The following is a 21,567-nucleotide window of genomic DNA, read 5'->3' on the forward strand; positions in this document are numbered from 1 at the left end:
AGTTTCAGGCGTTGCTCTTTCCACTCCCAATATAAGCCAATCCGGATAATTTTTTAGCCTCTGTCTTTGTACTGGTTGGTTCAGGTTCCAGCCTGGGTCCTGAAGTGGAAAATGTTCCTTTAGGTCCACTGGTTGTTGTCTAAAGTGGTCTGCTACCTGGTTCCCAGCTGTTTTTAAAACCATCTAGCTTTCTGTTTCAGTGAATGTGTCTAATAACAATTGAATAGCACCCCAGTCTGGATTGTGCTGCTTCGTAATGTATCCTAGATGTTTAGCAGTGTTTACTGGGTCATTTTGGTAATTTCCTGCAACCCTTTCCCATGCTTCCAAACCAAGGGTGGAGAAGGGCACCTTAACTAATACCTTTTCTCGGCCTGGTTTTACTGTCTCCAGCAAAGGGGCCTGCAGTATTTGTCCTCTGGTTCGGGATGCTATTGGGCTGCCTGGAGGGGTTGGAGCTGGTGTCTTCTCCAAAGGAGGAGGAGGAGGAGTAGGAGGAATAGTGGAAGCGGTCGACTAGGTGGTGTAGGTGGTGTAGATGGAGCCCCTCCCAAGTCTCTACCCCTTCCCCCCTGCCCTCCCAAGTGAGGGCTAAATAGGTCAGCTAGATCTTGTTCTTGTTCCTCTAGTGCTGTGCGATAAACTTAATCGGTCCTGGTGCATCTCTGTCTTATGCTACAGGTTGAGCAGCCCCATTTCAGTTCTCCCATTTTGCTTCTGTTTTCTCTTTCAAGAGCCAAAACGAGGGGGTCAGAGGGGGCTCTGATGGCACAGTCCCTTTGCTAATCAGGATTATTTTGGAGGGAGAAAAACATATCATAGTAAGAAACCTCCTTCCATTTCCTTCCCTCCATGGAAACAACATTAGCTGTAACAGGGTATTCTATTCCAATGTACCTGTAGGAGGCCACCTTGCCCCATCCTCCAGGTGATATCATGGCCACCAATGGGAGCAATATATAATTAGGCTTTTTAAAATTTTGCCTGCCCCCTTTGCCTGTTATTTCTCTCCACTGTGCTAAGACACAACCTAATGGGTTGGCTTTATGTACTTCCTTACTCTGCCTTGTTGCCATGATGTCTTTTTAGAGCAAGCTTTAGCTTACTCAGTTCCGAATGTCCAGATGTCAGTCGCAAATCAAAACTCCTTTTTTCTGCTTCTTCAGAGTTATTTTTAAAAAGTAATAATTAATCAAATAATCAATGTACAAAAATATTAATAACCAATTTAACAATCAATAATACTTCAAATAACTAATTGTTATTAACATTAAAATACAAATTAATTTCATAATTAATATATAACACTCCACCATTAACTTTTACTTGTTTGTTGTTTGCTCAGTCCCACACAAAGTTACAAACTCCTAAGGGTACAATCCAAACCACTGGGGAGAATAGAAAAGGAAAAATTCCTTAATTCTTCCTTTTGATATGGCTGTGCCACTCCTTTATCCTTTCCCAATCCTCTTCAAAGATGTCTTCCCATGTCTCAGGGTCTAGGTGACTTTTTCCACAGATTAAATTCACTATTTCACACCTTGCATGTACATCTTGGTTATAGTATCTTGGCAGTTCAGGGGTACATGCATGGCATGCAGGTCTCTGTCCATATGAAACACAATACCACCTCCTCTGACACTTTCTGCACTGAAGGAGAAGCCAAGCTGTGTGCCAGTCTGGCTCCCAGTGAAAAGCTGTCAGTCTGCACACAAAACTGGGAATCACCCCTTCAAGCCCCCAGGTCAAGGCGTTTCTAAGCACTCTTTCAGCTGCGGGGTGTTCCCAGTCAAAGGCTCGATAGCAACGTGTTGAACTGCGGTATATCCCTCCCAAGAACACTCTGTCTCTCCCTCCATCCTCCCGTTCTATGACTCCCCAGCCCCTGACGGATGAAGAGACTGACTCGGTTCAAGCTGAAACCACCTGTGAAGAGCATGTCTCAGAGGCCGAGCTCTCCCAGCCCAGGCTTGAAGTTAGGCAGCAACCATGGGCAAATCACCTCTCGCTTGTGTTGTGAATAAATTGTTATCTATTTTTTTTCAGATTGCAGAGTTAAAACAAGTTGGACCAGTCGCTGTTAAGTTAGCTTCATTGTTAAGAGTTGTTCTTCAATTACCTGTTAATGGTTAGCGTTTAACCCTTGTCCCCCTGAGGCTTGCCAGGGAGGGATGCCGGGACCCTGCAAGTACCAGGAGAATGGGAGTGGCATCAGAGCGAGTATGCAGATGACAAATGCATTGCACCAAATTTTGCAGTGTTCCAGGGAAACCCCTAAAAACAACGAGCCAACATAGAACTATGGGTACGTAGGTGATGTCTAAGGATGGGAGCATAGTCCAATGCCTGCTTGGATCCTTTTTGCTTCTCACCCTCACCTGAAAGAATCTTGACTAGAGAGAGGAACCAAGGTGATGGACCAAAAAGGTGGAATCTCCTAATCTCTCAAGAGGATGGAATCCCCAGCTCTGCCTGCAGACCAGCGGACAAAGCTGCATCACCCTCCTCCTCTGTGCCACTCCTGGGAGCAGCAGCGGCGTGGGCACAACCCATCGATTGCTCTCCACCTGAGCTGATCCTTTTAAATAAAGGCATTAAAGAGGAGAAAGATCTCCTGCCCATTTATTTCAGCTTGTACCAAAAAAAAAAAAAAAAAAAAGAAAAAAGCAGCAGCAAACCCCTTAATTCAAAGGCTCTCCTAGTAACAGCTGTCAAGACTGAAGGGCAGTGTTATCACACAGCAAACACTTAACTCTTAGTCCAGGCGGGCTTGCTGGCTGCCTGCAGGTGGTTCCTGCCCCTTACCAACCAGCGGCGCTTGCTTGCAAATGCTGACTTGTACCGTGCTCCTGCTAGCTGTGCTATCAGCTAGCGGTGTTCAAAGCAACCCTACAAACCGCGGCTTATGCCCCGAGTGCCTGCCAGCCGTGCTGTCGGCCCGCTGCGCCGAGAGCAATTTGGCAAGCCCCAGCTCATGGCCCTGCACCGCGCTGGCCCCGCTCGTTGGAGCCGCCCTGCACCACGCATGTGCTGCAGGCCAGGGGCTGCCTGCGCTGGGCATGCGCTGCTTGCTCTCCCAGGTGCTGCCGGCTGGCCGCTGCTGCCCCGGCTTTGCGCCGCCTCTGCCCGCCGCGCCGACCTGCGCCACGCTCATGGCGACCCGGCACCCTTGAAATGTTCTTTGAAAAACCACAGTTACCAGAGAAACTAAACCAAGACCTCACTCCCCGCAGCGTGTTTCACCGTTCACTCACACCCACACACACACACAAGCACACACGTCCGGACGTGATAACCATACACAATCACAGTTCAAACCAACGCTCCGCCAGCTGCTCTGTCAGCTGGGGACCCCCCGCCACCAGCTTCTCCCCGGCAGACGATTGCTTGCAAACTGCTTGTGCAAAACTGCACACAAAGACGTCTCTTATGCGACTTATCAGTAGCCAACCCTATAAAAAGGAAAGGAATACATACCACTTCTGTCCACAGTCGCAATGCGCTGTGGTCTGCTCTCTGCAGTGTACAGCCGAGGCACCAAGTCTCTCCTGGGGAAGAGTCCCGTGGCACACCTGAGAGGATCTGTGCCCAGCCGGACCAGCAGGTGAGCAGAGTTAGTCCCATCTGGGTCGCCAAGTGAAGCGATATGCGGAATAAATGGACTCCACAACCTGATGTAGTTATGAAGTGGGTATGCGTGTCAGGGCCTGGCACAAGCGAGACGGCTCTCGTGAAAACTTGTGCCCCAAGCCCTGGTCCGAGCCACATCTTTGTTCACAAATATGTTCCATATACAAGACATTACATAATCTCTTCATGCATATTCAACCCCTGGCCCCGCCTGTCCTCCCCTCACATGGTGATGAGATCCACGCCCTTCTGGGCACGCGTTGTTTCCTGTGGTGGTCATACTGGGGTCTTTGGTGGACTCTGAGGCTGAAGGCTGTGGTCTTCCTCACGACTGAACTTTTGAACTTTTCTCATTTCTGCGTGCACTGTGGTCCCCTGGTGCTTATCTGAGTACGTCTGTTGGTTTTGATCAGCTTGGAGACAGAGGAGCTCCTTTGTGTAGGCTTCTTGCATTCCCTGGTCTTCTCCTGGTGTTATGAGTAAAACATTCATCTGTAGCTATGATATTTTATTAAAAACCTGTTCCTGGGATTTTTCCCCTCCTGAGGAGCTGAGGGCCTCAGGAAAGAAATGTAAACAATAACTATCTGCTGCTGTGGAATGCAACAGGTGCATCTTCCATTGGTCCATGTGGATTGTTTTCACTTGATGACCAATCACAGCCACCTGTGTTGAGCCTGTGAGCAGTCACAAGATTTTTGTTATGCATTCTATTCTATTCTTCTTCTTTGTAGCCTTCTGGTCATTTTTTCCTCTCTGTTCTTTTAGTATAGTTTTAATATTGTATTTTAATAGAATATATAATAAATCAGCCTTCTGAAATGGAGTCAAGCCTCGTGTCTCCACACTTGGTGTGTTCACCCCCACAAATTATCCAATTTTTTTAAGGCTGCAAAGTTAAACAGGTTGGGCCAGTTGTTGAGAGTTGAAGTGTTGACTGTTGTTGATAGCTTCATGTTGCAATCACCTCTTGTTAATAGTTTTTCTTCAATTACCTGTTAATGGTTAGAAATCAAGCGCAATTGACCCCCTGCTGCTTCCCAGGAGCCTGCAGGTAGCAGGGGGAGGTGACATCAGAGCTAGTATGCAGATGAGAATACATTTCACCAAATTTTGCAATTTTCCAGGAAAAAAAAACCTAAAATCAAGAAGCCAACATGGAATTATGAAACCTAAGTAATGTCTAAAGGTGAGGAACTGAATCCGTAGTATCTGCTAAGATCCTTTTTACTCCTCACCCTAACCTGAAAAGATGTCAGCTAGAAAGAGGACCTGGAATGTTAGACCAAAAAAGCAGAATTCCCACTACTCCCTCGAGGACGGAAGCCCCAGCTCCGCCTGCATACCAGCGGACACAGCTGCATCATCCTCCTCCTTCGTGCCACTCCTGGGAGCAGCAGGGGTGTGGGCGACCTGTCATTTCTCCCCAGCCTGAGCTGAATTTTTTAAATAAAGGCATTAAAAAGGAGAAAGATCTCCTGCCCAATTTATTATGCTGGTGTTGTCCTTCATAGCAAGAAGCTTCAGAAATTTGCATTTTCCTATGCCCTTTGTACCTTGGCAGAGGTTTCTTAAGTAAAAGGTTAAAATTCAACACATAATTCTACAATTTAAAATTTAAATGCTTAGTCCATATATTGCTAACTTAATTGAACCCCCCAAAACCTCCATTTCAACAGCAGCCCCTGCCTGGCTTCTGCCTGCCCACACCGTGGGCATCCACGGCTCCTCCTGGGCATGGAGCTCAGTCAGTGCTGGTGCTGGGTGGGCTTTGCTGCTGCTGCCACCTGGACACTGGGGTGACCACTTGTCCTAGGTTGCAGTGTAAAGATGTATTCTAATCCCATCCTCAAGAGCTGCTGAAACCAGCAGGGGCATTGTTTCTTCCTTATCTCCTGTTAATGGGCCCATCAATGTCTTGCCACATGAGTCAGAGATAACTCCCTCCCAGAGCAATTTCTGTTTAATGGCTAATCAAGGACCCACAGCATGAGGCAGAATGATATCAGCCCACTGTGAGATGCTCTGCCCATGGGGGAGGAGCTAAGCATCCCCAGCTGGATATAATCTGGGTTTTGGGACACAACAAGCAGTCTTTCCACTGGATTCCCAGAGGAACCGCCGCCCTTACCCAATGCTTTTCCAGAGGATGAGAGCTACCAGATTGTTTCTACAGGATCACCACTGCCACAAGTCCATTTCATCTGGACTGCTTCCACCACCCTAACTAGCAGGGTGTCAGGCTGTATTCTGACCCTGTCAGTGGTTTTCCTTTTGTATTATTGCAAGTATTTTGGTTTTTTTTTTCTTTTTCCTAATAAATTGTATTTCTGACTTGGAGTCTCTCACTGGTTTTGATTTCAAACCACAACACGGATCCATCTCTTTATTTAAACAGAAGAATAGGCCATTGCCTACCCTGCAAGTGGGGGGGGGGGGGGGCAGGGTGGGGTGGGGTGTCACCTTCAGTGTTTCTTAGAGGGCAAGGCCAGAGGGCTCAGGGGCAGAGGAAGGGATGTGTTGGTCTCAGGAAGGGCTGGAAGGTGCTGGGCTGGTCCTGGTGTCTCTGGAGGAACTCGGGTTGGCTGGGATGGGACAGATGGAGAGAAAAAAAGGGATGAAGGCAGCTTGGGGAGGCCCATGGGGAGAGCAGATGGCAGTGGGATCTATGGGGCAATAAGAGGCTTCCTCGTAGACGGTTGTTCTGGGGTCCTCTTCACAGAACACTTGAGAGGGCTGTCCAGGCCGTTCCTGCTGCTGGAGGAGCTGCTCACGCTGTCTGGGTGTGAGGTGCAGCCACCATCTTCCAACTGCTGTCCAGAGGTGCTCCTGTGCAGAGAGGAGGTGGCTGAGGCCCCAGCTGCCAGTGGCACACAGGGACCCTCGTGCACAGCAGGGCCCAGAGCTGGCAAGGCTCCCCAGCACGGCTGGAGCTGCTGGCACAGCTGGGCCCAGCTGGACAGCTGCCCCTCAAGGCCCCGGCCAGCAGGGCACGGCTCTGGGCAGGGTCCCTGGCCAGGAGCGGGCCCCAGAGCGCCTCTGCCTTTCAAGGGCAATCTCGGCCCTGCTCTTTCTCCTCCCCACCTCCCTCTGCCTCTGCCCTGTGCCCCTGGGGCTGCTCTTGGCCAGGCAGCCTCAGTGGGAGCCAGCACTGGCTGCAGCCCCAGCGGGGCCCCCAGGACAAGGCCCAGCAATTGAGAGGCCAATGGAAGCACTGGGCAGCAGCAGAAACCTCAGCAGAGTTATTTGGACAATCATGGACTGGCCACAACTCCACTGCAGCCTCAATGGGAATGTTCCCTGTCCACGTTAGACTTTCAAAAGAAGCTGTTTGAGGGGGAGAGCACAAAACACTCACTGTTTTCTGTTCCAGGAATACCAGATTCCAATGCAGCACATCATGAAGACAAACTCCAAATAAAGCATGCCTCCCAGTAACCCTAGCCAGCAGCCGGTTCCCTGACAGAAACCCCTTCCGAGGCCATCCTGGGCATTAGGAACAGGTCTTGTGGTGCTGCCTGCATCTGTGGGAGCGATGGGGAGCGTGAGCCCGTGCTGTGCTGCACTGCTGAGCTGGCAGCATGGTGGATACGGGCAGGACGTTCTCTGTTTCCCCCAGAGCTGGGGCCTGCAGGCACCTTGCCGGCCCTGGCACAGGCTGTGCCAGCCAACAAAGCCCAGCAGGCCGGGAGGAGAGCCCGGGGGCAGCGCAGCTGCTTGGGCAGTGGCTGCTGCCAGGGACACGGGCCAAAGCCATCCCTGAGCAGCCACTGCCAGCCCTGGCACTCCCTGCCCCGTGACAGCTCCCCCAGCCCCAGGGGACAGGCTCAGGCCCTGTCAGGACCCAGCGCAGCCCCTGCTCACTCGGGAGCCAGGGCTGGCTCTGGCCCTGGGCTGGCGGCAGGGCTCCCGCTCGGGGCTGCTCCTGTGCCTTGGGCCTCTGGGCACTCAGGGCCAGCTCCGCAGCAGCTGCAGCGCCAGGGACGTTGCTGCACCAGTCCCGTTTCCCCGGGGCTCTGAACCAGCTCCAGAGGCCTGGAAGCCGAGGTGCCTCCAGCTTTGGTTGCTGCTGGACTGGGCAAGGGCAGGCCCTGGGGGAAGAGCTGCTGCCACACAGCCCCGGCCAGGGCTGAGCCCGGCACAGCAATTACCTGCTGTGCCTGTGCCTGTGTCTGTCATTGCCTTCTTTCCTGCAGCTAGGGCTGCCAATGAGCCACTGCTTCTCCCTGGCTGTTCCTCCTTCTGCACAGCCTTTTGGTCCATCACTTGAAAAAGGAAAAAAGGGACAACTGGATCAAATGGAAACATTCCCCATTGGGGAGGTGGCATCTTCATGAGGCAATGCTTGTCAAAGTGACAGGTAAAAGCTCAGGTAATTGGGGTTGGGCCAGTGCACTCCCTTGTGCAAAGAGCTGCACCTCCTGATCTTCTCAGAGACTGGGAAATGGCAGGGGATCTCAGGCCCACAGTACAGTTGGGGCACCCTATCAGCTAATGCCAAATTCCATCCTGCAGAGGCTGGGGAGGTATTGCAGCGAGGCCAGGCTGGGAAACAGCCCTGCAGGGTGTGAAAGCAGCAGCAGGGCAGCGAGGCTGCCACGGATCCCTTACTGCTGTGCCAGGCACGGCGTGTCCAGATGTGCAGCCAAAGACCCCGGCTGCTGAGTCCCAGGGGAAGCATGAGGGAAATGCACCCACCTTGTCCTCCGGGTGCTTCCTTCTGTGTTTGTCTCAGGAATTCACCTGAGTCATGAGACATTTTAGCTGCAGTATCTTGGGTCTTCCCTTTTGGAGGACCTTAAGAGAAAGTAGTTCCATTTCCCAGGAATGGATCCCACAAAAGCAGGGCTCCGCCTGTGGGGTCAGCAGGGTCACACTACTCACGCCTGCCATGGGAGCTGGGTTGGGGCCAAGCACCCAGCCCTGGAGCTGGAGAAGTCCTCCCTGCAGATACACCTGTAACTCAACAGCCACAGAAGCTTCTGCCATCTCTGCTGATCTGCACGGGCACCACTGAGCCGCAGGAGTGGTGAGGGGATCGTGCAGGGCGAGGGCACACACGTGCATGGTTCTGTGCTGGCACCTGCAGCGATGCCTCCCTGGCCCAGCTTTGGGCTCTGAGCTGGCAGCTCTCCTAGGGAAAAGGCCTTGACCTACCCTCAGCATCTCCCAGAGCCTCAGTCCTGGATGTGGGGCCTTCACCAGCAGGTTCAGCTGCAAAGAAAGGCAGGACAGAAGAGCTCCTGTGGCACTGCAGGAGATCCTCAGGCTGCCCACAAGGCTCAGCCCCGGGGCACAGCCCCGGGCCTGGCCCCTTCCCTCTCTGCACTTCTCTGTGACTGCACAGAGCACACAGAAAGACACACTGGCATTGCACACGGGAGGAAGACTGAAAGCTAAATGCTCCTTCCTCCCACTGACAGTGATCCTGTGGGATCCCTCAAGGCTCCAGAAGGGAGCAGGGCAAGATTCTCAGAAAACTTCAGCCCTTACATAATATTAAGGGAAATGGCTTATGAGTGAGATCTTGTCACATTGACACTGATTATTCTGTCAAGAAAGGCACACGGAGGAATAGCCTCCAGCATCATCCAGGAATTTCAAGCCATTTTCCAGCAGGGCTTCCAAAAAATCCAAGTCATGATTCCAGTCTAGAAGGGAGCGGAGACCAGAACGATATCAGTGGCATTCTGGGATCCCCTTCTGCCACAGGGAACTGGGCACTGCAGGGCGGTTGGGTAAGGCTGTGGGAGCCAGATGTGAATAGACATGACCAAAAGTGCACAGGGGCCTGGGGAGCTCTGGGCTGGCTCCTGATCACTCTCCACACTCTTTCCCTACCTCAGCAACATCCCTGGGAGGGGTGGCTTGAGCAGTGCAGGGCCCTGGGGCTCTCTCCCTCACACAGAGAGGAAATCCTCCCTAAAGCCCTGGGGCAAACTGCAGCAGGCAGTCCTACAGCTATCCCTCCCTCCCTCCCTCCCTCCCTCCCTCCCTCCCTCCCTCCCTCCCTCCCTCCCTCCCTCCCTCCCTCCCTCCCTCCCTCCCTCCCTCCCTCCCTCCCTCCCTCCCTCCCTCCCTCCCTCCCTCCCTCCCTCCCTCCCTCCCTCCGTCCTGCCCTCCTTCTGCTGGGACAGCTCCCCCAGATCCCAAGGGCAAACAGCCAGGCCCTCTCAGGCCACACTGGAGCCTTGCTCTCCCCCTCTGTCCTTTCCCCACCATGGGCACCCCGTGCAGTCACTGCCAGGTTTCAGGACATGTCTCCCATGGAGGGACCCCAGCAGGACTGCTCAGTACCCGAGTGCCCTGAGCCTGCTCAGGATAATTCCCCTGGGCTGTGCCGCTCTAGTCCAGGCTGTGCCCGCACTGCCAAGCAGCAGAGAGGACAGCTCAATCCTCAGCAGGGCTCAGGCCCAGAGGCACAGCAATTACCTCCCGTGCCTGTGCCTGGCATTGCCTCCCTTCCTGGAGCAGAGGCTGGCATGGAACCACTGCTTCCTCTTGCAAATGCTTCCTTCTGCACAGGCTCTCCTTTTATTTCTGGAGAATGGAAAAGAGACATTTGGATCAGATGGAAACATTCCTGACTGGCAATGGGGAAGGTGACAACTTCAGGAAGCATCCCTTGTGAAATAAATGGATAAGGAACTGAAAACACCCAGGATTTTGGGACAACCCAAGGCTGGTTCCTTCCCCAAACAGCTCCAACATCTGATCTGCCTGGACAGAAGGAATTTGGAGGGGATCTGAGGGTGGGCATGGCCTGTGGTGCAATTGGGGCTGCCTGTCAGCTGATGCCAAATGCCTTCCTGCAGAGGCTGGGCAGAAGCTGCAGCCAGGCCAGGCTGGGAAACAGCCCTGCAGGGCGTGAAAGCAGCAGCGGGGCAGCGAGGCTGCCATGGATCCCTTCCTGCTGTGCCAGGCACGGCGTGTCCAGATGTGCAGCCAAAGCCCCCGGCTGCTGAGTCCCAGGGACAGCATGAGGGAAATGCACCCACCTTGTCTTCTCTGCAGACATTCCTTCAGCATTTGCCACATGATTTCTAATGGGTCCTGGAATTTCTTTTCTGCCATGTCTTTGGTCTCTCCTGTTGTAGGACCTTAAGAGAAAGTAGTTCCATTTCTCAGGAATGGATTCCACAAAAGCAGGGCTCAGCCTGTGGGGTCAGCAGGGACACAATACTCACCCCTGCCATGGGAGCTGGGCTTTTCTGTATCATCCAAGGTAGGAGTTGGTGAAGTCGTCCCTGCAGACACGCCTGGAACACAACAGCCACAGAAGCTTCTGTCACCTGGTTCTTGCCAGACAGTCAAACATTATGCCTTGGTGGGACAGTGAGAACATACCTGCAGAATGCCCAGAGGGCTTCACAACTTCAGAGCGCCAGGCTAATGCAGAATCCTTCCCAGCCTCCCAGTCTGGAAGCAAACCAAGATGAGAACTGTTTCCATTGTGTGCCAGGGCTGGCTCTGGCCCTGGGCTGGCGGCAGGGCTCCCGCTCGGGGCTGCTCCTGTGCCTTGGGCCTCTGGGCACTCAGGGCCAGCTCCGCAGCAGCTGCAGCGCCAGGGACGTTGCTGCACCAGTCCCGTTTCCCCGGGGCTCTGAACCAGCTCCAGAGGCCTGGAAGCCGAGGCACCTCCAGCTTTGGCTGCTGCCGGGCCGGGCAAGGGCAGGCCCTGGGGGAAGAGCTGATGCCACACAGCCCCGGCCAGGGCTGAGCCCGGCACAGCAATTACCTGCTGTGCCTGTGCCCGTGTCTGGCTTTGCCTTCCTTCCTGCAGCAGGGGCTGGCACCGAAGATGGAGTGCTTCCTTCAATAAATGCCACCTTCCACTGAAGCACTATGTCCATCTCTTGACAAAGGAAGGGAGACAGCTGCATCAGATGGGGCTCTTCCCTACTTGGGCGGTGGCATCAGAGGTAATATTTGTGAAATTTATGGAGTAGGAAAATGGCCAGGTTACGGTGGCATGATGGCAGCACTTCCACCTCCAAACAGACACCCTTTTCCTAATCTGCAGGGCTGGATATTGTGGGGGATCTTATGATGTGTTAGAGTTTGGGCTGCCTGTCAGCTGATGCCAAAAAACTTCCTACAGAGGCTGGGCAGAAGCTGCTGCCAGGCCAGGCTGGGAAACATCCCTGCAGGGCATGAAAGCAGCAGCGGGGTAGCGAGGCTGCCATGGATCCCTTCCCACTGCGCCAGGCACGGTGTGTCCAGATGTGCAGCCAAAGCCCCCGGCTGCTGAGATCCAGGGAAAGCATGAGGTAAATGCACCCACCTTGTCTTGTCTGCAGGAGTTCCTTCAGCTCTTGCCTCCTCTGTTTAGATTGTTCCACGGATATCTTATCTGTTGTGTATAGGATCTTCCTTGTCGGAGAACCTTAGAGAAAAATATTTCCATTTCCCAGGAATGGATCCACAAAAGCAAGGCTCAGCCTGTGTGGTCAGCAGGGACACACTACTCACCCCTGTGATGGGAGCTGGGCTTGTGTACAGCATCCAAGGTAGGAGCTGGAGAAGTCCTCCCTGTAGACACATCTGTAACACAACAGCCACAGCAGCTTCTTTCACCTGGTTCCTGCCCGCTTGTCAGCAATTCTTGCTCAGTAGCACACTGAGAACATACCCGCAGGAGGCTCCAAGGGCATCAAAACTTTATTCATCCAAGCTGATGGAGAAGCCTTCCCAGCAACCTCATCTAGAATGGAGCACAGATGAGAACATTTAACAGAGTGTGCTGGGATCCACTTCTGCCACAGGGAACTGGGCACTGCAGGGCGGTTGGGTAAGGCCGTGGGAGCCAGATGTGAATGGACATGGCCAAAGGTGCAAAGGGGCCTGGGGAGCTCTGGGCTGGCTCCTGATTACCCTCCACACTGTTTCCCTGCCCTCAGCAACATCCCTGGGAGGGCTGGCTTGAGCAGTGCAGAGCCCCGAGGCTCTCTCCCTCACACACAGAAGAAATCCTCACAAAAGCCCTGGGGCAAACTGCAGCAGGCAGTGCCACAGCTATCCATCTCTCCCTCCCTTCCTTGTCCCCTCCTGCCCTCCTTCTGATGGGACAGCTCCCCCAGATCCCAAGGGCAAACAGCCAGGCCCTCTCAGGACACACTGGAGCCTTGCTCTCCCCCTCTGTCCTTTCCCCACCGTGGGCACCCCATGCAGTCACTGCCAGGTTTCAGGACATGTCTCCCATGGAGGGACCCCAGCAGGACTGCTCAGTACCCGAGTGCCCTGAGCCTGCTCAGGATAATTCCCCTGGGCTGTGCCGCTCTAGTCCAGGCTGTGCCTGCACTGCCAAGCAGCAGAGAGGGCAGCTCAAGCCTCAGCAGGGCTCAGGCCCAGAGGCACAGCAATTACCTTCCTTGACTGTGCCTGGCATCACCTCCCTTCCTGGAGCAGAGGCTGGCATGGAGCCACTGCTTCCACCGGGAAATGCTTCCTTCTGCATAGGCTTTCCTTTAATTTCTGGAGAATGGAAAAGAGACAGCTGGATCAGATGGAAACATTCCTCATTTGGAATGGGCCATGGATCCCTTCCCGCTGTGCCGGGAACCATGCGTCCAGATGTGCAGCCAAAGCCCCCGGCTGCTGAGTCCCAGGGGAAGCATGAGGCAAATGCACCCACCTTGTCTTGTCTGCAGGAGTTCCTTCAGCACTTGCCTCGTCTGTTTGGATCGTTCCAGGGATATCTTGTCACTTGTGTCTTGCATCTTCCTGTTTGGAGGAACTTAGAGAAAAATAGTTCAATTTCCCAGGAATGGAACCCACAAAAGCAGGGCTCAACTTGTGGGGTCAGCAGGGACACAATACTCACCCCTGCCATGGGAGCTGGGCTTGTCAGCAATAACCACCAAAGGACGTATGAAAGTCCTCCCTGCAGACACACCTGTAACTCAACAGCCACAGAAGCTTCTGCCATCTCTGCTGATCTGCACGGGCACCACTGAGCCACAGGAGTGGTGAGGGGATCGTGCAGGGTGTGGGCACACACGTGCATGGTTCTGTGCTGGCACCTGCAGCGCTGCCTCCCTGGCCCAGCTTTGGGCTCTGAGCTGGCAGCTCTCCTAGGGGAAAGGCCTTGACCTACCCTCAGCATCTCCCAGAGCCTCAGTCCTGGATGTGGGGCCTTCACCAGCAGGTTCAGCTGCAAAGAAAAGCAGGACAGAAGAGCTCCTGTGGCACTGCAGGAGATCCTCAGGCTGCCCACAAGGCTCAGCCCCGGGGCACAGCCCTGGGCCCGGCCCCTTCCCTCTCTGCTCCTCTCTGTGACTGCACAGAGCACACGGAAGGACACACTGGCATTGCACACGGGAGGAAGACTGAAAGCTAAATGCTCCTTCCTCCCACTGACAGTGATCCCGTGGGATCCCTCAAGGCTCCAGAAGGGAGCAGGGCAAGGTTTCCAGATTCTTTCAACCTTAAGATTATATTAAGGGAACTGGTTTATAAGTGAGCTTTTGTTGAATTGATCCTGATTATTCACTCAGGAAAAGCAGAATGAAAACTTGCCTCCAGCATCCTCCAGGAACTTCAAACCATCATTCATCAGGACTTCCTGGAAACCCATGTCACTATTCCAGTCTAGAAGGGAGCAGAGATCAGAACCATTTCCATGGTGTGCTGGGATCCCCTTCTGCCACAGGGAACTGGGCACTGCAGGGGTGTTGGGTAAGGCTGTGGGAGCCAGATGCAAATGGACATAGCCAAAGCTACACAGGGGCCTGTGGAGCTCTGGACTGGCTCCTGGTCGCTCTCCAACCTCTTTGCAGGCCCTTTGCAACATCTCTGGAGGGGTGGCTGGAGTAGCCCACGGCCCGTGGGGTCTCTCTCCCTCCCACAGAGGAAACCCTCCCTAAAGTCCTGGGCAAAAGCATCCCCAGCGCTTCCCAGGGAGCAGGGAGCGCTGTCCCGGGAAAGGGCAGCCAGGCTGCCGGCTCACCTGCTCGCCGCGCTTGCAGCGGAGCAGCCTGGGCAGCCCTGGCAGGCAGGGCCACGGCCAGGAGCAGCAGGAGTAGGAGGCGCAGATCAAGGGCCATGGTGCCTTGTCCTCCGCCAGTCCCGCAGCTCTTGCTGCCACCGCTGTCCCGACACCGCTGTCCCAACGTCAGCACCGCTGCTGCCACCGCCGCTGCTGCCGCAACAGTTGTGCTCAGGGACTGACTGCTGGTTCCTTGTGCTGCTGTGCAACCACGGGGCTCTGGCACCTCTGGCACCTCTGTGACATCAGGGCCTGCTGAGAGCTCAGCCTGCTGTGACCCCTGAGCCCTGCTGTGACCTCATGGCCTTAGCTGTACCCCCAGAGTGCGCGCCCGTCCGCATGAATGGACTGCCCTGATTGTAAATGTTTTGCTTCATCAAAGGGCCATTGCTCAGCAAAACCTTTATTTTGCCTGCTGACCTTGCTGGTCAGGCTGCATCCCTCAAGATGCTCTTGATTGTTGCAGTTCAAATTTATTGTATTGATTCCAATTTAAGTGATGTTTAAGGGCTCTGTTGTGCCCCCATGTTTTTCCTGAGTTGGTTCACCTGTGGGTTTTACCCTCCCTCCAAACTGTCCCTCGTGCCCTTCCCCACCCCTTGTTCCAGCTCTTTCCCTGCCTGTCAAGGCAACCCAGCCCCTTGGTTCCTGAACCTTTGGGCCAATCCCTGACTGCAACACCCCTTTGGAATTCCCCTACCCCTGGAAGCCCCATTGGCCCTTGTGACCCATCCTCTCCACCCTCCTACCCCAATTGGCCCCAGACACTTGATGTAATCCCCTCACTCCTCTCCTGAGGATTCCCTATTGGTTCATTGTTTGCATCCTCCCCATGACTTGTATGTGTACAAAACCCCTTGGGCAGTACAGCTAGGGGCTTCTCATCCTGTTCTCTTCACCTGGACTAAGGTGTTCCTTGCGGAACCTGAAGACAAGGATCCTCCTCCTTTCTCCTGTGCCTCGTCCCTGTCGTGGCTTGTGTCTGGCACTGGAGAGCAAGTGGCACTAAAGGTTCTGCCTCTGGTAAATCCCCATAGCGAGGCAGTTCCCGACTCCTGCCATAGTGCCGGAGTTCTAAGAGCTAGCCCAGGTTCCAGCACTCACTTCACTAATGTACCGAATGCCCCTTCTTCAGAGCCTGCTCTGGTGCTCTGCCATCTCACACAGCAGAGTGTGATTCACATACTGCAGCCCAGAGTTAGGTTGTTGCAACATTGAAATGGGTGTGGTTGGCAGGATGGCTGGGCATAAATCACTACAGAACTAAAGCAAATGTGTGCACTGTCCCAGGCTGGACTTGAATAGACACAGGAATTGTGGAAAGATGAGGACAAGATAGCAGAGAACAATGGAAAAACCAGCTATAAAGAAAATGAGGACATGCTAAAGGAGTTATTTGTGCACATTTGGGGGTATATTTTCTTGGGTGCAAAGTAAAACCAAAAGCTTCTAAATGCCGAAATGGGGAGAACTGTGTATGGTAAATAGGTATGATTCATGATGACAAAATTGAAAGAGTAATCAATACTGATACAGTAATATTTGGAAATAATAAAAAAGTTAAAGTTGTTCCCCCCTCTCCCACCCACTTCTCCTGCAGATGTTCAGAACAGGAGGAAGCAAGAGATAACTATGACTAAATTTAGTTGGAATAGAGGAGAATTTGGTTGGACACCAGGGAAATGTTGATTATATGAGATCCACTGCTTTAATGTTAGAACACAATATTGGCTTATACAGTACCAGCTGGGTGCGCATGTGTAATCCAAAAGGTGAACTACAGGACATGGAGGAAGAGGAGAGGCCTTCCTCAAAGAAGATCCCCAAAGAGTGGTACAATGTGGAAGGGGCTAACAGCGGGCCTGTTAGCTAAAGGAGCAAGAAGAAGCTGAGAAGAAAGAAGAAGCTGATAAGGACCTCTCTCCAAGGCTGTAACCAAGGAGACCAAGAGAATTGAGGGACTGAAGAAAGATAAGAACTTCGCAGCTGCATGAAGTATATTTAGAAAGTTAGTTAAGTCACTGTAACTTTTCACCAATGGTGTTATGTTGATTTATTGTATCCAATAGTTAGGGTAGAAGAAGCATAAACAATTAAAAAGTGTATAAAAGGTCAGCCATGTTCAATAATAAAGTGTTGCCATCTGAAACTGCTTGTGATCCCTGCTTTGTGTCGTGACCGCCTCGACAACGACATTTGGTGATCCCTGACGTGATACAAGACCCTTAACGAGATACTCGGGATCCTAGCAATTGGCAACCGTGACCCACTGGGACGTAGTGGGGGAGGCGGCGTTGGTGTAGCTGAGAGTGGCCGGTGAAAGCCACAGGGAGGTCCGGACCTGATTTTCTCCTATCAAGACACCTGGAATTAGGTGAGCCACCAACTAGCGATAATGGGAAATAATTTATCTAAAGAGGAAGAAAGTGTTTTGGCTACATGGAAAGTTTTGTTAAGAAATAAGGGAATCTTTACTTCAGACTATGCCCTTCAAAGTTTATTGCTGTGGGCTAAATCACAGGGTTTTGGCACGGACCCTGGTACAGCATTTAGTGTTAAGGCATGGAAAAAAGTCGGGGACAGACTATGGGAAGTTATCCGAGCGGGAGATAAAAGTGTTGTCGATTTAGCTGTTACCTGGGGATCGCTCTTTGAGGCATTGAAACAATGGAAAACAGAGCAGAAACAAGCAGAGCGGGATGTGGACGAAGAATCGGGGTTGACAATAGAAACTGACGGGGGGGATGAGGCAGACGGGGCCTCTGATGGGGAACTTGCTGAAACTGTCCTTGAAGAAGGTGCAGGTGCTGTGGAAGTTGCCAGGCAGGCTACCAAGGCTTCCGGGAAAGCTGCCAGAGTTTCTAGGCCGGCTGCCAAAGCTTCCGGGAAAGCTGCCAGAGCTTCTGGGCTGGATGCCAAAGCTTCTGGGAAAGCTGCCAAAACTTCTGGGAAAGCTGCCAAAGCTTCTGGGAGAACTGCCAAAACTTCTGGGCAAACTGCTGTGGCATCTCCTTATCAGACTCCTAAACCTCTGTATCTCACACCTGCGCAGCAGCTCGCGATGGTGCCTGTATACGATACACCGCTACGCCAGCTAGCTGAACTGTCTTTAGCAGAGAGAGAAACCCAGCCATCTGCCCCCCCGCTTCCCTCTGCTCTAGTCCAGCCATCTGCCCCCCCACTCCGCTTTCAACTGCATGAACAATCTGCAAGGTCGTATCCTCCGTTACCTAGCAGTGACAGCGAATCAAGTGACAAGTCACCCGCAGTAACACCTGAGTTGGGGCAAGGAACTGTTGTCAGTTTACCTTTTAATAGCTCTAGCCCTACTGCCCCATGGACTTTGCCTCCATGTCAAGTAACTGTGCTTCCTCGACATCCTCAGGAGTTTTGGGAATTTGTTAGAAAAAAAGCAGTTGAAGAAAATAATTGGGACATAATAGAAAGATTAGGTCCTCCAAAAGTACCTCAGGAGAAGAGTGCTGATGTAATTGCTGCCTGTACTAACCCTATGGCTTTTCCAGTTTTTAAAGCAGCTCCTGGAACAAGGCAGGATGACAGTCATCATGTCTTTGCCTAGAGTTGTACAAGATCTCCAGTCGAAGGTAGCTCAATATAGTATTAATTCCTCTGAGGTAATGTAATTAATACGTGTAATCAATAGATACCTCTGTTGGTGTCCAATTGTTTATTTTGAGAGACCATGAAATACCATGTGGAATACTGTGTCAATGGAGTGATAATTGGGAAGATCAACTGCATATTTTGGAATGGATATTTTTGTCTTTCAGATCTCGGAAAACAGCTCCAGGACTTTATGAGCTTTTTGCAGATATTATCATCAAGGGCCGCAGGCGTTGTCATGAAATTTTGGGACACGACCCTGTGACCATTGTGATACCTGTGCAACAGTGGTATTTTGAATGGTGCTTTCAAAATAATCATGAATTGCAGTCTGCCTTGTCTTCTTTTACAGGCCAAATAAAATACCATTTACCTTCTCATCCAATTTTAAAACTGACCAAGGAGATTCCTTTTGAAGGAAAACAAATTTGTTCTCCTGTTCCAGTGGAAGGTGTAACGGTTTTTACGGATGGATCCGGGAAAACCGGAAAAGCAGCTGTAGCTTGGAAAAAGGATGACCACTGGGAATATGAGACAATGATTCAGCAGGGATCTCCTCAATTGGTTGAACTCTGTGCTGTTCTTTTGGCTTTCACTTTATTTCCTGATTCTCTAAATATAGTCACTGATTCTATCTATGTTGCCAATTTGGTTAAGCAGTTAGATCAAGCAGTGTTGTATAATATCCAAGAGAAACCATTGTTTACCATGTTAATGAAGTTATGGACAGTCATTGGTGCTCGAAAACATCCTTACTTTATCATGCATGTTCGCAGCCACACATCGTTACCAGGATTTTTTGTTGAAGGCAATGCCTATGTAGATTCTCTAGTAGCTGCTGCTGCAATCAAAACCATACCTAATGTGTTGCAGCAGGCAATTTTGTCTCATCAATTTTTTCATCAAAGTGCTCGAGCTTTACAGCAGCAATTTAAATTGTCTCCTGGTGAAGCGAGATCAATTCTTTCTTCCTGTCCTGACTGTCACATGACTCATGTCACTCAGTATTATGGTACCAACCCTAGAGGTCTTTCCGCTTTAGAGGAATGGCAGACGGATGTTACGAAAATGCCAGAATTTGGTCGCTTTAAGTATGTCCATGTTACGGTTGATACCTTTTCTCATGCAATGATTGCTTCAGCATTCACAGGAGAAAAAACTCGTGATGCTATTCGTCATTTTTATCACGCTTTTTCTTTTCTAGGTGTTCCGTGTCACATAAAAACAGATAATGGCCCAGCATATGTTTCACAAAAAATGCAAGCATTCTTTCGTGCTTGGGGCATTGAACATTCAACAGGTATTCCACATGTCCGCACAGGCCAAGCAATTATTGAAAGAGCTCACGGTCTTCTTAAACGTCAGGTTCAAAAACAAAAAGGGGGAATGCAACAGGAATCACCTCAAGTGAGATTAGATAAAGCTGTTTATGTGTTAAACTTCTTGCGTCCCCTACCTGACTCACAGTTATCTCCAATTTTTTACCATTTTTCTTCTTTGAATGCTAGGCAACCAGATCTCCGTAGAAATGTTAAGGTATGGGTCAAGGATTTAATTACTGGCATGTGGTCTGGCCCAGTGGAATTAATAACCTGGGGAAGAGGTTATGCTTGTGTTTTAACAGATAATGGTCCTCGATGGGTTCCTGCTCGCTGTGTCAAACCTTATCTGGAGCGAGCAGGCAGGGACAAGACGGATGGCTCCGCAGCTGAAGCAGAACGTGCGGATGACACTGGCTAAGGCTATATCTAGATATAAGTCAGGATATGCATTTCATTGCTCTTCATGTGCTTTCATAGTAATTAAAGGGTGTAGTTTTGGTTTAGGCTGACCGAGACAATGCAGGTTTTTGGAACCTTTTTTCTAGTATTCCTGCAGCTCCTTTTGAGCACTTTGGGGTGGTTATAGTTCACGGCTTTATGGGATAAAGTAGTTAGGAAATTTTAAAGCACCTATAGATGGATGAAAGACAGGAATGATTGTATTAAGAATGGGAATGTTGATTTTGTTGATGGTTGTGATTGTTGTTTTGTGTTTCCCCTCTCTGCTTGGATTTTTGCAAAGGGCCCTGCAAAAATCCATAGCAGCTGTGTTTAAAAACAAAAAGGGGGAATTGTGGAAGGGGCTAACAGCGGGCCTGTTAGCTAAAGGAGCAAGAAGAAGCTGAGAAGAAAGAAGAAGCTGATAAGGACCTCTCTCCAAGGCTGTAACCAAGGAGACCAAGAGAATTGAGGGACTGAAGAAAGATAAGAACTTCGCAGCTGCATGAAGTATATTTAGAAAGTTAGTTAAGTCACTGTAACTTTTCACCAATGGTGTTATGTTGATTTATTGTATCCAATAGTTAGGGTAGAAGAAGCATAAACAATTAAAAAGTGTATAAAAGGTCAGCCATGTTCAATAATAAAGTGTTGCCATCTGAAACTGCTTGTGATCCCTGCTTTGTGTCGTGACCGCCTCGACAACGACATTACAATCTCCTAAAAGAATGGTGGAGCATGCTTGGTGAAGGTGATGATGAAGGCGGTGATACAAGTGTGAGGAATCGAAAGTGGGAGGAGATGGTAATGACATACAGCATAAAAAGGGGAATTTTGGCTTGACAAGCTAGTACGTGAGGTGACAGGGGTCCAAAAGCCCTGCACTCCGTACTCCACGCATAACCCGCAAGGTTATTTTTGCTTATACGCTATTATCAGGACCAAATTATTCGTTATTTACAGCAAATTATATTGTCAATATTTTGAGTGTATTTAATTGTATATATATTAAGCTACATAATTCAAATCGCTGTTTTATTTAATTTTGTTTGGTTGTTTTTGTTTGTTTTTTTGGTTTTTTTTTAATTGGATAATTGGGCAAATATGGCCTGTGGAATGTCCTCCACAGCAGAGTGTCAGACCTCTGGATCTTTTTAAACAATTTTATCAAGGTGGAACTGTGGCAGCTTCAGCTGGTGCCTCTGGGGGACCTTGAACAAAGAACCCCTGAGCTTTTCTACCTTCCCAGGTGAAGTGTGATAGTCTGGGGTCTTCCTGCTGTGTCCGAGTGCCGGGCCACTGGCTGGCACCACAGGTCCCCAGACCCTCTGCTGAGGCATCCCTCTCCTAGAGTCAAGTTCAGTCTGTCACTTTCGGCTTTTCTCTCTGATCCACCACCAGGACCAAAGATCACACGGTCCTGAGGATGTAAAAATACCTGTTCCTTCTGGAACATTGCTGTTGCGTGACAGCCCTGCAGGCAGAGCGGGCAGCTGTAGGGATACTGACTCGTTTCCCTGGTGCCAACCATGCTGCATACATCGAGCTGCTGGTGTTGGTGCTCGC

At 51.1% G+C, this 21,567-nt stretch overlaps 1 protein-coding gene and 1 long non-coding RNA gene across 3 annotated transcripts; one reads left to right on the plus strand and one right to left on the minus strand.

Moving 5' to 3' along the window:
• Window positions 1–6,098: 6,098 nt before the first annotated feature.
• LOC135298428 (uncharacterized) lies at window positions 6,099–14,649 on the minus strand. The gene is made up of 20 exons (XM_064415986.1): window positions 14,579–14,649; window positions 14,149–14,220; window positions 13,727–13,783; window positions 13,454–13,513; window positions 13,265–13,366; window positions 12,997–13,104; window positions 12,263–12,334; window positions 12,103–12,174; window positions 11,915–12,016; window positions 11,369–11,485; window positions 10,978–11,049; window positions 10,818–10,889; window positions 10,629–10,730; window positions 10,063–10,170; window positions 8,788–8,844; window positions 8,515–8,586; window positions 8,329–8,427; window positions 7,782–7,895; window positions 6,989–7,154; window positions 6,099–6,459 (listed from the first exon to the last, which is right to left on the minus strand). The coding sequence occupies exons 2-20, from the start codon at window positions 14,204–14,206 to the stop codon at window positions 6,297–6,299; spliced, it is 1,773 nt and encodes a 590-aa protein (XP_064272056.1). The 5' UTR covers window positions 14,207–14,220; window positions 14,579–14,649; the 3' UTR covers window positions 6,099–6,296.
• A 271-nt stretch (window positions 14,650–14,920) lies between these two features.
• Window positions 14,921–20,665, plus strand: LOC135298448 (uncharacterized). Of its 2 annotated transcripts, none has more exons than XR_010360423.1 (2): window positions 14,921–16,991; window positions 18,142–20,665. It is a non-coding gene; the product is annotated as an uncharacterized LOC135298448 (long non-coding RNA). The 2 variants fall into 2 exon arrangements; XR_010360424.1 differs by having other exon boundaries at window positions 18,154–20,665.
• The last annotated feature ends 902 nt before the right edge of the window (window positions 20,666–21,567 follow it).

The sequence above is a fragment of the Passer domesticus genome, chromosome 4 (genome assembly GCF_036417665.1).
Source record: "Passer domesticus isolate bPasDom1 chromosome 4, bPasDom1.hap1, whole genome shotgun sequence".
Lineage (NCBI taxonomy): Eukaryota > Metazoa > Chordata > Aves > Passeriformes > Passeridae > Passer > Passer domesticus.